Here is a 17,888-nt window from a genome sequence, read left to right on the forward strand (position 1 = left end):
TAATTTAGTCAGAGGTTGGTTTGGCTCTATCAGCTGGACAGGGCAAGCAGGGCATCATTTAGAAGGTAGTCCTTGAACTGAGCTTTGAAAGAAACCAGAGATTTTTGGAGGTGGAGGTGAGGAGAAGATGAGGTGCAGTTTATGCAAAGCCACAGAAAAGGGACAGTGGAGTGTTAGATGCTAGGGAACAGCACAAAGGTTGGGTTTTTGTGGAGTTAAGAGTAATGGATAGGAAGTATGGGAAGGTAGATTGAAGTAGGTTATGAAAGGCTTAACTGCTTAACAGACACATTTGTATTTGGTTCTAGACATATTCCTGATTCCATTAACATGGGTACTCTCTTTATTGACCCAAATATAATTTAGTAGATGATATATAAGGATTTCTATTGTCATTAAAAAAAAACCCTACAGTCAACTTGGTGATATTTCCACAGTGTTCAGATAACAGAAGTCCTCTGCCAGGCTGAAGTCTCCTTGCCAGGATTTGTGCTCTTTTGGCAGACCCTCTGAGAACTTCAGACACTAGGCAACTATGCAGGGAAGTCCTCAAGACATGAGGACTTCAGACACTAAGCAGGGCAGGATGTAAAGTTGGTCTAAATAGAAACCTTTCCCCTAAAATTGTGTCAGAATAGCACAAAGAAACACACAAATGCACTCATTATAAATCATCCTCAGAGTTATAAAAGCTCCATGGGGGCAGGCCTCTATGGCCTATAATTTGATTAATTTGGTATATGTTGGCGATTGTTACTAACTTAATATGGTCACTTTTTTTTTTAGGACATGGAAAGTCAGCAGGTAAGTGAAGCTGAATCTTCACGTGAACGACTGCAAGACCTTCAAGAGCAAATGGCTGAACAGAAAGTGGCCAAACAGGAAGTAGAAGCTGAGCTAGATCGCCAGAAGCAGGTGAGCATTGTCTTGTCAGTACCATAGAAGGAAGTCTGTCATTAGTGGGTATGGGAAACCACCACACCTTGAACTTTATTTTATTTTATTTTATTTTTTATTAAAACCCTTGCCTTCCATCTTAGAAGCAATACTGTGTATTGGCTCCAAGGCAGAAGAGTGGTAAGGGCTAGGCAATGGGGGTTAAGTGTCTTGACCAGGGTCACACAGCTGGGAAGTGTCTGAGGCCAGATTTGAACCTAGGACCTCCCATCTCTAGGCCTGGCTCTTAATCCATTGAAGCACCCAGCTGCCCCCTCATTGCACTTTATTTTAAATTATGTTCATTTCACTCTGAGACAACATTGATTTTAAAGTATTGGTGGTGACTGAGTCTGTAGGTGTAGGAAACTATCAAACAAATTGCACTTCACTGAGTCATTGATTTAGCTGACCATATTTTAAAAAAATTTTTTTATTGTTCATGTAAAGCACATTTCCATATTAGTCATTTTTGCCCCCACATCATTTATTTATTTATTTATTTATTTATTTTTAGGGTATTTTTCCATGGATACATGATTCATGTTCTCTCCCTCCCCTCTTCCAACCTCCCTCCCAGAGCTGACAAACAATTCCACTGGGTTATACATGTCTTAACACTCAAAACCTATTTCCATATTATTCATATTTGTAATAGAGTAATCTTTTTAAAACATATCGGTCATTGTTGTAAGAGCAAACTCATATAACCAAAACCCCAAAATAAAACCATAAGCACATTGTTATGAAATACGACTCCAACAGTTTTTTCTGGAGGTGGATAGCATTCCCCATCATAAGTCTTTCAGGATTGTCCCAGATCATTGCATTGTTGAGAGTAGCCAAGTTTTCACAGATAATTGTCTTCCAATGTTGCTGTTATTGTGCACATAGTGTTCTCCCAGTTCTAATTATTTCACTCTGCATCAGTTCCCGAAGATCTTTCTAGCTTTTTCTGAAATCATCTTGCTTATCATTTCTTATACCATCATAGTATTCCATTACTAACATTCCCTAATTGATGGACATTCCTTCAATTTCCAATTCTTTGCCACCACAAAAAGAATAGCTATGAATATTTTTGTACAAGTAGGTCCTTTTCCCCTTCTTATCTCTGTGGGATACAGACTCAGTAGTTGGCCATATTTTCTTTTTTTTTTTTTAAGTTTAATTTTTAATTTAATTAATTTAGGATATTTTTCCATGGTTACATGATTCATGTTCTTTCCCATCCCTCCTTCCTCCCCCCTCCTGGAGCCCACAAGCAGTTCCATTGGGTTTTATATGCATCATTATTCAAAACCTATTTCTATATTGTTAATATTTGCAAAATAGAGTGATCATTAAAGGTCATCCTCCCTAATCATATCCCTATGTGATCGATCATATGTTTTCCTTCTGCGTTTCTCCTCCCACAGTTCTTTCTCTAGATATGGATAGTGTTCCTTCTCATAAGTCCCTCAGAAATGTCTTGGATCACTGCATTGTTGCTAGTAGAGAAGTCCGTTATGTTTGATTATGCCACAGTATATCAGTCTCTGTGTACAATGTTCTCCTGGTTCTGCTCCTTTCACTCTGCATCAATTCCTGGAGGTCGTTTCAGTTCACATGGAATTCCTCCAGTTCATTATTCCTTTCAGTACAATAATATTCCATCACCATCAGATACCACGGTTTGTTCAGCCATTCCCCAATCGATTAGCCATATTTTCTATGAATGTTTAGCAGTTGTTTATGAAAAGTACTGGATTTGAAGTAAGAGGCCTCCTGGGTTCAAATCCTGACTACTGTGTGCTAGCTTTGTGATGATGGGCAAATTGCTTAACCACTTGGGCTTTAGTTTTCTTATCTGTAAAGTGAAGGGGGTTGGATTAGATGATCTCTAATGTCTTTTTTAGTTTTAGACCTATGATCCTAAGAAATAGGACTAGAGAGTCACTCTCTCTCTCTCTTTCTCTCTCGTTTCAGTATTGAGTTCTGCATTCTTTACTCAGTCTCCTCATCTCTAAGTTATAGAAACAATAATGTCTACATGGTCTACTTGAAAGAAAGTATGATTTATTAATGTAAAATGTTAGCTTAGTGATCAAAAGCCCCTATTAACTTGAAACTTTGCTTTATGTAGAATACTGTTGTAAGCATAAAACCACAGAGCAATACATAGAATTTTGGCTAGGTGGTTGGCAATATATCTGTTTTTAATTAATCATATCTCTCTATTTATATAATGTAATAAAATACATATTTCTTTCCTCTTAAACATGACACAGTTATGAAATAAAGCAAAGACTATAATAATAAAAACATTCATCAGAAGGCAAAAGGAAGAATGAGTATAACATTCACTAATCACAGTATCCTACTAGGTGTAATCATAAAATAACAAACAGTATACATATATATCTTGTTCACACTATCATGCAGTTTCCAGGAGAGATATAATAAGTACACATTTGTAGAAACCTGACAAGGAAGTAGATGAATTGGGAAACCTACATGCCAATGGCAACTTACGACTGAACTTGGAAGACCTTAATGTCATTCGACTCTTCAGGAACAATCTGTACAACATGAAGTTGTTTCTCTGTTGATAGTTTCCCTTCTGGAACTAACCACTTTCTGATCCTCTTCATATCTCAGGCTAATAAGCAATGGTAAACTTGTTCACAATGTTTCCTCAGCAGGACACTTAGAAAAAATGTTAAGTTCTTTCAATGACAAGCAGGCTCCATAAATTGGAGAACTGCTAAACCTCTGCTTAGGTCTGCAGGTAGCAGGGGGATTATATTTAGAATATGGTTAGAATAGAATGCTTAATTTATAGTTATTTTTACATAGTGATTTTTTATCATGTTGCACAGCTTTCCTTAGACAGGACTTTTTAAAATAGAGTGACAGTATCAGAGAGAGAAAAATTTGATTGTTGGAATTGTTCAAAGCCAAAAAATAACAAATCTTAGTATTTTACTAATCTGGCATGTTGTTATATAAAAAACTACTAAATAGAATCATAAAGGAACAAAAAACTTCATTTAATAATTTTTTGGGACCAAAAGAATGTTTTTAGGGGGCAGCTGGGTGGCTCAGTGGATTGAGAGCCAGGCCTACAGATGGGAGGTCCTAGGTTCAAATCTTCCCTCAGATACTTCCCAACTGTGTGACCCTGGGCAAGTCACTTAACCCCCATTGCTTAGCCCTTACTGCTCTTCTGCCTTGAAGCTAATATACAGTATTGACTCCAAAACAGAAGGTATGGGTTTAAAAAATGTTTTTAGGCAAAACAATTACTGTCAACAGAAAGATTTTGATTTTTCTAGTTGCTTTAATGATTTGAATCATTTGTTCTGCAAAAATAGATATTTCATTGTGAAATGATAAACTCACATTTATAGAACACTTCAAAATTTACAGAATTCTTCCTACAAAACCACTCTTAGAAGGTGGGTAGTATTAAGAGTTGCCTTCATTTTACAAATGAGGAATATGGGGCCCTAAGAGAGTGACTTGTCCCAGAGAACAGAGATGGTGAGTATTGGAGTCAGGAAGTTTGAATTTCTCACTTTTCTATATTTAGACATATAGTTTCAAAATAAAATACCCGACTATGCTTCTTGTCATGTTAAATATATGTACATATATATGATAGATATATATATAGCATGGGTAGCTTTTTCAGCTTGGTATTGAGTTGGTATAGTTTTATGTATTTTTTGCATTTCCTAGAAATTGGTGTTCCACATGTCTTAGTTAGCTTGACATAGTCTTTCAAATATTCCTTTAGGAGTTACCACTTTTGAAACAGAAGTTTCTATTGTCAGACAATCTATTTGCTCTTCAGAAAATAGGTAAAAAAGTCTTGTATTTCATAAGTGGCAAAAGAGAACCACAAAAAAACAAGCAATCTACAGAGTACATCATAAACTCTAGCAGGTAATTCCGCTTATGGGATTATCTGTCCTTTCAGAAATGACATTTTAATTGACTTTGTCAACTAGCATGTAATTAAAAGACGCAAATCCAATTTTCTTGATGATTAGGGATTGTCTTTATTTTTTAACCACAGCAGCTGGTATATTATTTCCTGTTACCAGTGCCCTTTAAAGTAAAGGTGGCAATAGGAGAAGAGATGAATGTACCCTTAGTCCATTTATTCATTTGGCACTTAGTGTATTGGGATCAAATAGCCTTCTAGGATTTCTGTATTCCTTTGAGTTAAACTTATAATTATAAAATGTCTATTTCCCTACAGGCCTACAAAAAAAATCAGGTAGATGACTAATGAGCATTTACACAGAGTTATCCTTCCTATTTTAGTCTTCCATGTTCTTCCTCTGTTTCTTTTTTATTTCTTTACTTAATTCCACCCCTTTCCAAACCCTTCTCCCACCATAGAAGGCATTTTCTGGCCAAGTATAAATTATGTCTTTCATGTTTCCACTTCTTAGTTCATTCTTTGGAGATGAACATTCACAAGTAATTCTTCCAACATTAAATCTATAAGTGTATATAATTCCTTGGTCCTACTCATTTCATTGTTCTTTATCTCATGCAATTATTTCCAAGTTTTTAAAGAATTAATTTGCTCATCATTTCTTATGCCATAGTAGTAGTCCATCACAATCATACATCACAATTTGTTTAGCCATTCCCAAGTTGAAGGACATCTCCTCAATTCCCAGTTCTTGGCCACCACAAAGTGAGCTGCTGTAAATATTTTTGAACATAAAGGTTCTTTTCCTTTTTCCCTGAACTCCTTGGGAAAGACCCAGCAATAGGTCTAAGGATATACACAGTTTTATAGCTCTCTCGGTATAGTTTCAAATTGCTCTCCAAAATGATTAGATCAGTTTACAGTGTGACCAACAGTATATATTAGTGCCCCTACTTTTCAACAGCTCCTCCAACATTTGCCAATTTTGCCGTTTTAGGCAATTTGATGAGTGTGAGATGATGCCTCAGTATTGATTTAGAACATTTTTTCATATATCTATATTAGGCTTTGCTGTTTTCATCTGAAAACTGTCCATATCTTTTGTCCATTTAACAATTGGGGGATGGCTGTTGTTCCCATAAATTTGACAAAGTTTTCTATATTTTTAGATATAGAAAGCAATTGTCTATGAAATTTCCCCCCAATTTTATGCATTCCTTCTAATATTGGCATTTTGTTTTGTTTGTGCAAAATATTTTCAACTTAATGCATTCAAAATTATCCACTTTACATCTTACAATATTTTCCCTTTATTTTGACATTCCTTGATTCTTCTGTAAAATAAAGGTATTAAATTCTGAGTTGCCTTCCAGTTCTAAGTGTCTTTTGTTATATGATTCTCTGATTTACCCCACTCAAACCTTCAGCAATAGTCTCCCTCTTATGCTGTCTCTACAGTTGAAGTATATAACTTTTGAAACACTTTCTGGTATTTAAGTAAATTTAGTATTTTAGGCTAAAAGAACATAAAATAGTTCCATAGTCAAATTAAAGTCCTTGGTTATACTAGCAGTTATGGAAAATAATGAGGTTTTGAAACTTAATTAAGTGAGACAAGGAGGTTTTGGTTATTGGTGTTTTCTTTTTCTTTTTCTTTTTGGTGGTGGTGGGGGGTTCTTTTCTCAGTAGAGATAAAGCCAAAAAGAATACAAATGATTTTTGATAGGTAGTCCTAGAAGGAATAATCAAAGAGCCTAGCCTGAAATAATATTTTAATTGGTTTTAACATAATAGTTCTTTCTAGCAGCTTAGCTGGTTTCTTGATATGATAGAAGAGAGTATTTTCTTTTTTCACTGATAACTTCTTTTATAGTATAGTCATTGAGTCAGCTTGATTATTCATTTGTCTATGTTTGGAGCAAGATATTAGTCATTCATGTGTTATTTCTTTCTCTTACACTGAGTTTCAGTAAAATTTTTTATTCCAGTTCTTGAAAAACCTGTTAATATTTATTATTCATTTTTCAGGAATTCAGTTATATAGAAGAAGAACTCTATCGAACCAAAAATACACTACAAAGCAGAATTAAAGATCGAGAAGATGAAATCCAGAAACTCAGAAATCAGGTGCTCTTCTTCATGCAGTGTTCAAAATATTTGGAAAAGATGACATTTTAGATTATGCCTATTTGGGAAATAGTAACACTATCACAATGCTTTGTTTTAATTTGAGTGCTTTCTTCAAGAGAGAAAGGATAAACCAAAAGCTATTTCAAACCTTGTAGAGATCTGCCTATAGATTCACAGAATTGAAAGGGAAGTCTAGATTACTCCCTTCATTTTACTGGTGGGGAAATAAGCCCATAGAGGTTGAGTGTCTTTCTTGAGGTTACATAAAGACAGAACCCAAATCTTCATGTTCTGCATTTTCTGTCCTGCTTTGATTGGAATATCTTGTCACAGCATCTTGTCTGAAGTAGACAATCATGTTTTCATTTCATTGAAAGTAAATTTGGTTAAGTATGCTCAGGGTACATATACATTATTCCAGTTTCCAAAATATAGTTTTCAGTGGTGGTGATTGCTATTGACAATTTATGGTCTCTAAGCCTGTAGTTAAATTAAACTGTAAACCTTTAAGCTAAAGACTCCTGGGTCTATCCTAATGTCACTAAGGATCAGTAGACTTATTTATTCCATCATCTTCTAGCTCCTCTTAAGTATTAACTTTAATTAAAACAGATGTTACTTAAAGATACTTATATTTGTGACTCTTAATTTTTCTTAAAGACCTATATTAAGTTCTTTGGTAGTCCAGTTAGGCATGGAGCATGTTATTTTGATGAACCATAGAAAATCAAATGGTCTTAGGTTTTGATTGAAGTAGCTATCCTTAAAGGGTAATTTTAGATATAATTCATGTTAAGATGTAACAGTAGCTTACAGTAGATGGCTATAAAATTTTGGTAAATATATAACATTTAATTGATTTGTTTCACCATTTTCCTTGTTGATTCACTAAAGGTTCTAAATAGACAGGCAGAAAGAAGGGAGAATCATAGGTCATGGATGAACCAAAAATAGGGTCAATCCTGCATGATTCATTTCTTCATTCAAAACATGTATTTAAAGTCTCTTTATAGTAGAATTTCTGGTAAAAGTTATAAATTTTAAATAAGATGGAGTTTTTCCTTATAGAAGATAGTCTGTTGAAACCTTGCAAATAACTACCCACCTAAAGTGATTAATGATATATATTTTATGAAAAATAAAGATTGCTGATTCTCTTTATTTGACTACCTCTCAGCCTCTTAGGAGAAAATATTGTTTGAGGAGGAAAAAAAAACCTTAATTGGGCTGACTCATTTAATATTTGAAAGACTGGCTTAAAATATGTTATGTTATTGTAATCATTGTATTGTAAAATATATTACTGAAAATTATTGTAAAAATATTAAAACTAGACTTCTTATGAGCAGTTATTAATATGTCTAGTCCTATCCTAGGACTAGCTATAGGAAACAACAAAAATAATATAAGGTACCTTTGCCCTTGAGGGGAACCAACCTTCAGGTTGGGGAGGCAAGATTCACTTACATAAAACAGATATGTTCATTAGTATATGTTAAGTACAGGATTTGTGGTATAGGTGAAAGAAATGTATAGAAACAAGAAAAATGTGGGCTGGGAAGGACTTCATCAAGATTTAGGAGTTGATCCTGCCCCTAAAAAGTGGGTAGGATTTGGATAGATGAAGAAGGTAAGAGTAGATAGAGCATTCTGAGTTAAAGGGAAAATATAAACTCTTACATTTAAGAAAAAGAAGACCAGTCTGATGAAAGGCACATGGTAGGGAATTGTGGGAAATATGATTAAGTAGATAAAGTTGGTCTATACTATGGAAAACTTTAAGTGACAACATGAGTTTCGTTTTTATTTTGTAAGCAATGAATAATCGTGATAGACTTTTAAAATTAAGAATGTTAGAATTCAGTTAGTTAAATTTAATTTGACCTATAGTCTTTTAGTTATATGATTTGTATAGTATGAAATAGTGATTCATTTTATAAACCTGGCTAAAATATTCAAACATCTCTTTTGACTTTCAGCTCACAAACAAAACCATAAGCAATAGCAGTCAATCGGAGCTAGAAAATAGACTTCATCAGCTGACTGAGACTCTGATTCAGAAACAGACCATGCTGGAGAATCTTAGCACGGAAAAGAACTCTCTTGTCTATCAGCTAGAGCGCCTTGAGCAACAAATAAAATCTGTCCCTGGACATAGTAATGGGCCTTCTATTAATATGTCTGGAATTGACAGTGTTGAAGGTAACTGGAAAAACATCCCGAAAGGTGGTACATTTTAGGATATCTCACTTTTATATTGCTGTGCCATATACCTTACTGACCTTAAGTCTGCATGTTAGTGAGCATATTTTATTTTGCCTAACAATAATAATCACAGAATTAGAGTTATTAATGACTAGTTTGCATTTTTATTTAATCAAATGGAAAATTTGTTAATGATTATATCATATTTTACTTAATCATAAGCAGTAAAATTTTATAAAATTGGCACTTAAAACTTTAACAAATGCTGGAATTTTCTAGGCTAAGCCTTGGGCCAAGTTCTACTGATACTTTTACGGTAATTGGATAATGAATTAAGTAATACTTAATTTCAGGAGGAGAAATAAAAAGAGTTAGTATCACATCTGGGGGAAAGGCGACTAAAAGTTAACAATTGTTTTACAGTATGAAGAATACTTCATAGAAGTCTGTGTACCAGATAGAGTTAAAATCAGTAGGTAACTAACATTAAAGCTTCAAAGCAAGAGATGCTTTAATAAGCTACCTATGAATAATGGATAGCATTTGAACTAAATTCTTACAGGTAGATCTATACTCTTAAATTCTGATATATCTTTAGATTCAAAAATAAAAGCCAAAGATAATTCATGTTTAAATATTAACCAATACAAACATGTTTTTCAAAACATCCCATTTAAATGCTTTCAAGTAGTAATTCAGTAATGCCATCAAGACCTCTGGCTTAGACCTTGAAAATCTCCATGTAGATGAATATTAATAAAGGTACAAACTGTTCTGTTTAGTTAAAAAGTCAGCAGATTGAACTGTTTGATAATTGGCTGTTCTTTTGTTTAGGAACACGTGTTCGAAATGTTCCTGTTCTTTTCAGTGACTCAGAAGCTAACATGGCAGGAATGTATGGTAGAGTACGGAAAGCTGCCAGTACTATCGACCAGTTTAGGTAAGAGTCGATGCCAAAGAACTAATGCTTATAATTTAGTGTTGAGTTCCACAAATTATTCTAAAAAATCTTTCCATTCATGAAGAGTAAAGCATATCATTTTGTAAAACCGAGTTTTTAAGAGTGACATTTATCTTACTTGTTTTAAGAGTGAGCATGAACTTATTTTACATATTCCAAGACTAGTCTTACTGAAACATGCATGATTTTAATCGCACTTGATTAACTCTGGCTGCCCTTTTTCCTGCCTTTCTTTAAGTTATGTTACTTGTCCTTTATAATTGAGAAAAAGACCCTATTTGTCCTGTATTTACTAGATCAGTGGAACATATGAAACTTTTTTTAATACCCATTTTTAGTACAAATTATAATTTTTTATAAAAGCAAAGCTATATTTCAAAGGAAATGTTTTCACATAATCTTCATAGAACATTAAAGACTTGAACACTGGGGACTGTTAACTTGATTTTGCTAGGAAGGAACTGACTGTTAGTACTCCATAATTTAAATATGAAAGTCTAATGTAATGCATTGACATTTCCTGTGTTCAAGGCCCAGTTTAGACACCTCCCCTCTGTGATGATAGTGGCAAGGGAAGGTTAGCTGCTTACAGTAAAACAGTACAGAGAAGGGGGGTGGGAGGGAGATTTTCTTGATATATGCCATTTTTCTTCCTCCCTTCCTTCTTTCTTCCCTTTCTCCCCATCCCTCCTCCACCCTCCCTTCCTACCCTTCCTCCCTCCCCCTCCTTTTTTCTCTCCCCCCCTCCCCCCCTTCCTTCTGCCCTTCCTCTTATTGAAGCAACTAGGTGGCTGAGTAGATTGAAAGCCAGACCTGGAGTTAGGAGGTCCTGGGTTCAAATCTCACCTCAGACACTTCCTAGCTGTGCAACCCCAGGCAAGTAAGTCACTTAACTCCATTGCTTAGTCCTTACTGCTCTTCTGTCTGGGCACCAATATACAGTATTGATTTTAAGATGGAAGGTAAAGGTTTAAAAAATGTACCTTCTGTCTTAAAATCAATACTAAGTCAATTCTAAAACAGAAGAAACAGTAAGAGCAAAGCAGATGGGGTTAATTGACTTGCCCAGGCTCATACAGCTAGGAAGTATCCAAGTTCACTTCTGAACCCAGGACTTCCTGACCTCAGGCCTGGAGTCTGTCGAACTCTTTCCACTGAGCCACCTAGCTGCCCCTGTACTCTTTTTTTCCTTAGTTTCTCTAGAGGTGATGGGATGATTCTAATCAAGTCTCCAAGAAACAGCAGAGTGTTGTGAAAAGTCACTTGAATAACTGGGTTCGAGTTAGGTTTGGCCACTTAATAACTATTTGACTGAAGAAGCTACTGAACCTCATTGCTCCCGTTTCTTCTATTGTCTGTAAAGTGGGGAAAGGGTTACTTGCGCTTCTTTCCTCCTGAGGCTGGTGAGAATCAAAGTTGATGATGTCTGGAAGGCTCTTTGTTAGTGTAAAATTCCATGTCACTGTTGCCATGATGACTTCTCATCAGGGTCACAGATAGGTCTTGGGTGAGGTTCAGTTGTACCCCATCCACCCTTGTCTCTTTTTTGATGTCTAGAAGAGAAATTGAATGGTAAGAACTTTTATTGAGTCTTGCCAGCCTCATATTGATATAACTGTAGGGATATGAATCACAGAATGTCAGTGCTGGAGAGATCTTAGAAATCATCTGGTTCCGTGCCCTCGTTTTTCAAATGAGGGTACTGAGGCCTAGAGAGGTAAAGTGGCCTAGTTGGTGTCATACAGCCTCCACGTGGAAGAACTGAACTGGGCCTCGAGCCCAAATCCAACTCATTTGTTTCCCATCTGCCCGCGGCCTCCTTCAGGAGGGTCTCATCTTTGTAGCAGGGGACAACTTTAAGTGTAACAACTAAGCCCTAGTAATTCCCTTTAAAGTTGGTCATTCTAAGTGACTTACATTTGTGTGCTGCTTTGCAGTTTCTTTATTGTAGTACTATTCCCATTGTCTCATTTGATCTTCCTAGTAGCCCTTCGACACAGTGAATTTTTCTGTTGAGGAAACAGACTCAGAAGTAAGAGGATTTGCCCAGGGTCATACAGCTAGTAAGTGGCAGGACTACAGGTCAGTGTTCTTTCCAGCACTTGTAACTATGAATTATTGCTGGAATAGTGACTGGGTAAACTTTTTACTTTGAATTAGAAAAGAAATTGTCTTTTGGTGGTAGGGTGTCTCATGTGCCATGTTAGTGATAAATAGAGCTGGAGTAAGATATGACTGTGTTACTGATCAAAGGAAAGTTTCTTCTGAGTTTTAATTCTCTTTATGTCTGCACAGCATCCGTCTGGGAATTTTTCTCCGAAGATATCCCATAGCAAGAGTATTTGTAATTATATATATGGTGAGTAAGCTTCCTCCCATTAAAGAGCTGTAATTAATCTCTTGGCCAGTTTTTTTCTAGCTCCAAGTGTTAACTGACAGACTGATGACCTATGGTGAAAGAATTAAGTTTGTTAAAAAAAAGCCATGGCTTACATTTTAAAAAATATACCATAAGCTGACATGAAGCTTTTATCTGGATCTCAGATAACTTAAGTTTCTTTGCATCTTAATATGCCCTTTAATTTTTAAGCTTTCTCTTAAAAACGATCACTCTACATTAAAAGTGATCTTTCTCTTCAAACTTAATGAATTTGTAGGAGTTTGGAATATTCTTTTATCTGTGGTGTGTTAACTAAATAGTCTAGTTAATTACATAGATGAGAATAAAAGTAATTGTGTTAAAATTATGTGTATTGTAAGTTTGTTCCCAAGGCAATAAGACTAATAATTTCCATAGTAAACTTGTGTAATCACTAAATTGAAATTTCTCAGTGATCCACTAGAGGGAAGAGCTCTATTAAAATTAGAAAATGAAATTGAATATGTTCAAAGAATTGGGAAAAATTTTAAATGGAATTTGTATTACTGATCATCAGTCAATAATTGGAATTTAACAGGAAAATGATATATATCTATATCTGTGTATACATACATATAACTACATGTTGTGCATATATACACATGCCTGTTAACACATCCATACTTAATGTGCAATGGCAGGGTATATAATTGGATCTACACTATCACTGAAGCCCTGGTTATCAATATGCTTTATAATTTTCCCTGGATTCCTTTGGGGAAGGAATTAGTAAATATTTACATCTTTAGAATTTTAATAATCCAACTCTTTATCTTGCTGTTAGTCATGAAATTTGATATATACGTGTCACAGAATCCTAAGAGCAATAGAACCTTTAAATTGGAAGGGACATTGAGATCAACTTTGCTCCTACTCCCACCTAAAGCATGAAACCCTTCTATGATATCCCCAGCGAGTGGTCATTTAACTCTGCTAAAACACCTCTACTGAGTGGAATCTACTCCTTCCCAAAGAGCCCGTTCTAGTTTTTGGCCAGCTCTGCTAGGGAGTCTTTCTTCCTACATCTTGGCACTACCACCTCATGTTATTGTTTTATTTTTCATGATTGATGGCCTCTGTTTACTCTTAATTATTCCAGCAATTAATTACGTTAGCATTGTATTCATTTGATCACTTATTATATAGCTGTGTTACAACACATGGATGTTGATACCAGACATGCCACCACTAGGTTTCTAAGTTCCTCAAGCACCACAGTCATATTTGGTGGAGCACTTGGTAGGTACAATGCGGTGCACACAGCAGGTCCTCATTAAATGACTTTCTGACTAATCTTTCTTTCTTTCTTTAGGCTTTGCTTCACTTCTGGGTCATGATTGTTCTACTTACTTATACACCAGAAATGCACCATGACCATCCAACTGGCAAATGAGCTGAACCAGATTGCTGGAATGATCAGTCTTTTTTTCCCCCTGGACTTTGGTTCTGCAAGAAGGCTGTTGCCCGAAATGTTTAAGAAGGGCATATGTCATTACTTATTTTAGTACCACTTCCAATTTTTAAATTATTGAACCAGTACTATGCCCTACAATTTCTCTGATTTTTCAAAAATGGTAATAGTTTCATAGAGAAAGACATTAAGCTCAGCTTAACCTTTGCTTTCAGAAAGTTAATGGTCTAGTATCACACACACACACACACACACACACACAGTGGATTTTCATTAAAACACCAGGCTAGTCCCAGTTTGGTATAGCACATACTGTATTTTAGGTCATTACTGATTATGGGCTATAATCAGGGAAACTAATTGTATTTAGATATATAAATAAAAGTTTTAGTTACTCAGTCTGCATTTGCATTTCCATGTTTTTTACTTTGTAAATATATCCCCCTCCTCTTCATGGTAAAGGCCTGATTGGTTGGTGCAATATCTTTTCGTAAATACAGGAATAAAACTTAATGCGTATCTTTCTCTTTCTTTTTTAAAAGAGTTTTGTGCCCTCGGGCTAATATACCTTTCCAAAAGATGATAATCAATATAACAAGAGTTGGCAAACTGTGGTATTGCTGAATGGTGTCGGAGCACTCCCAAACGCTATATATATTCATCTCTTGTCTCTCCCATCCTATTTCCCCCTTTCCTCTGTTTCCCTTTGTTTTCTCATTTTCTTTTTAGTGTCTGTTCCCCTCTCCCTTATCTGTGCCTTGGGCCCTTGCTTGACTTCAGTGAGCCTAGCTTAACTCCATTAATGACAAGCTTGTTTTAGCTATTTTTGTGCCTTTGCATTTCCAACATTCAGTCAAAGGGCTTATCCAATTATTATTTGAAAAGCAACATTTTAGTTTAGTGTAGTGTGCTTTGCAACTTACCTGCATACATGTTTTCATGAGGTCTTATGGACACCGATCAAAGTGATATACTTGGATATCTTATAGCTGCTACGTTTTTTGTGTTCAAGTTTGCCTATTTTAATCAAATTCCTCCTTAGGGTTTAATGTAAACATATAAAGCACATACTTTGAACAGAGCTTTCCACTTCAGTGTTACTATAGATCAGTAGGAATGCTAATGTCTTGGGCTTTTCTTAGTTTTGTATGAAGTTGCACAAAAAGATCATAAGGAAAAGTGATGTTCCCAGTATAGGATTTGGAGGTAGTTAGCCCCCGAAGCAGTCAGGTGGTTCTTCCTCAGGCCCGATTTGATCATAGCATGCTGAGTTGTGATGCCAGATTTGATGTATGGATGGAATAAAGTAAGAGTTGAGAAGCATTTAAGAAGATTTTGGTGGTGGTGGTGGTGGTGGTGGTGGGATGTTACGGGTTTTCTGGTTGGAAATAAAATAATTCCAAGTAGAAATGATTTCTTTAACATGATGAGAAACAGCTTGTGTACTTAAAAGTAAAATTACCATGTGTCTCCTCTCTGAATATTGCCAAACTCTCCTTCCTCATGGTCACCTGCTTTTGTTGGGAAGTTTCTAAATCTCTTGCTCAGTCTTTACACATTCTTGGCTTTGGAAGTGTTTGACAGAGCATTTCCTGAATCATACTTAAACTTACTTAAACTTTTCAATGTGTCTCCATTTCCAAGTTCTTGACTCCTAATTCCAAAGCTATTTGTTTGGGTTTATTTAATTCCTACCCATCCACTTAACCTTTAATAACTTGTGACTCTTCCAGTATAACTTAAAATAGGATCTTGCCAAAATAGAACTAGTTAGACAGTCGGTCCTTTATTAAAATAATTGACTTTTCTGTGTGATAGCAAATACATTCTACAGTGTATATGGTATTTTGTGATTGTGCCTATCCAAAAATGGTTTCCATAGCCTTCCCTCCCCCCAAACTGCATTGCTTTTTTAAATGAAAACTCTGGTGGATTGAAATGCCCAGGCATCTTTCCACAGAATGTAAGGAACGCAAGTTCCTCGAAGGGCTCAGACTTTTTTTGATTCTAGATACCCAACGCTAAACATCATACCTAGCACATAACAGACATTTAATAAATACTAACCAAGTTGAATCTCAGTACGCTCAGACTGTGATACGTAGCTGTTCTTCTGAGACTTTTACACAGATTTTCAGCCAGGTCTGGAATTTTGGCAGGGGATAATTTTAGAATATCTGATGGCAGCAGCCTCTTGTCAGTTGAATAATACCTCCTATATTTAAAACTTTTGTGCTAGAAAGTTTACAAGGTACTTTCCTCTCAAACTTGTGTGATTTTACAAATGAGAAAGCATTCAGAAGTGATGATTTCCACAGCTAAGTGGCAGAGCTAGGATTTGAACCCAAATTACACTGACCCAAATTAAAGGCTTCAATTTTTTTTTTTGATTCTTAAATCATAAAACATAAGTACCTTTAAAAGCATAGTACAATAGTATACTAAAAGCAAAAAGTAGCCCTTAGTGATCATTTAGTTCAACTTCCTAATTTTATGTATCAGAAACAAAAACCCTAAGAGATTAAGTCTCTTGCTCAAGGTTGTAGAGTTAATCGCAGAGTAAGTAGTAAGAAAATAGCAGAGAAACACTGAAACTCATGTATCTGGGCTCCATTAAAGGATTTGATTTTTATTGCAACTCATAATATCCTTCTAAAACCCTTCTTTTGTATTTTGGAAATAGAGGCAAAACTATGAAACAATAAAATAATTTATATGTCATATAATTTATATAAAATAGTGAATTTTAAAAGTGAAAAGCTTTCTAAAATATCAAAATTATGAAAAAATCAAAATGTTTACTGTGTGTTTTTTTTCTAAGTGCTATGCCTAGTATCTGGTATTTAGGCCTTTCAAACACTTGACATGTTTCTATCCTGAGTAATTCATGGTAAAAGAAGACAGTGGTATGCCTAAAATGGCCAGGATAGGGATACAGGCCAGATAAGGGATACACCCTTAAAAGAAGTGTAGTATGTTCAGCTTTAGCTGATCTATGCAGTCACAATTTGAAAGGCAATGAGCTTTCTTACCAAGGTGTCAGATTGTGAGTAGTGCCCTATGTTTATATGATGAAATTGGAGGAAGGATTCTGAGTTCATTCATGCTGTGACAAAGTATGTAAAAACTAGGATGTTGTATGAAAAAGGACCCAGGAAGTGTGAAAAAAATTCTGATTGAAAACCACAGGAAGTACACAAATTAGCTTCATTTAAAAGTGTTTCTCTTGCAGGATGCAAAATGAATCCACATAAATAATCAGCATTTCTATAAACTTCCAACAAAACTCAGCAGCCAGAGTTAGCAAATATTTAAAATCATCTTAGACAATATAAAATATTTGGGAAATAAATTATTTGCCTGGACAAATATAAGTATTACATGAACACAACCACAAAACACTCCACACAATTAAGACAATCTTAAGCAATCGGAAAAACAATTGCTCATGGGTAGGATGAGCTAATATAATAAAAATGACAATCCTACCTAAATTAATCATTCAGTGCCATATATATCGAACTACCCAAAACTTTTTTTTTTTTTTTGGAATTAGAAGAAATAATAAAATTCATCTGGAAGAACAAAAAAAAATATCAAGAGAACTAATGAAAAAAATATGAAAGATGGTGGCCTAGCAGTATTGTACTATAAGGCAGTGATCATCCAAACAATATGGTGGGGAGCAATGGGGGGATCAGTGGATTAAGAGCCAGGCCTAGAGATAGGAGGTCCTGGGTTCAAATATGGCCTCAGACACTTCCTCACTGTATGACTCTGTGCAAGTCACTTAACCCCCATTGCCTAGCCCTTACTGCTTTACTACCTTGGAAACAATACACACAGTATTGATTCTAAGGAGGAAGGTAAGGATTTTAAATTAAAAAAAAAAAAT

The 17,888-nt window shown here is 35.3% G+C and overlaps 1 protein-coding gene across 1 annotated transcript in view; it reads left to right on the forward strand.

The window, feature by feature from the left end:
- Window positions 1-14,398, forward strand: part of GOLGA5 (golgin A5) — a 34,632-nt gene extending 20,234 nt beyond the window's left edge. Inside the window, exons 8-13 of the mRNA XM_001365417.4 lie at window positions 787-915; window positions 6,896-6,994; window positions 8,977-9,199; window positions 10,037-10,142; window positions 12,459-12,522; window positions 13,895-14,398. Of these exons, the coding sequence (XP_001365454.1) occupies window positions 787-915; window positions 6,896-6,994; window positions 8,977-9,199; window positions 10,037-10,142; window positions 12,459-12,522; window positions 13,895-13,975 (702 nt within the window). The 3' untranslated portion in view covers window positions 13,976-14,398. The remainder of the gene's footprint in view (window positions 1-786; window positions 916-6,895; window positions 6,995-8,976; window positions 9,200-10,036; window positions 10,143-12,458; window positions 12,523-13,894) is intronic.
- Window positions 14,399-17,888: the final 3,490 nt, after the last annotated feature.

The sequence above is a fragment of the Monodelphis domestica genome, chromosome 1 (assembly GCF_027887165.1).
Source record: "Monodelphis domestica isolate mMonDom1 chromosome 1, mMonDom1.pri, whole genome shotgun sequence".
In the NCBI taxonomy this organism is placed as follows: domain Eukaryota; kingdom Metazoa; phylum Chordata; class Mammalia; order Didelphimorphia; family Didelphidae; genus Monodelphis; species Monodelphis domestica.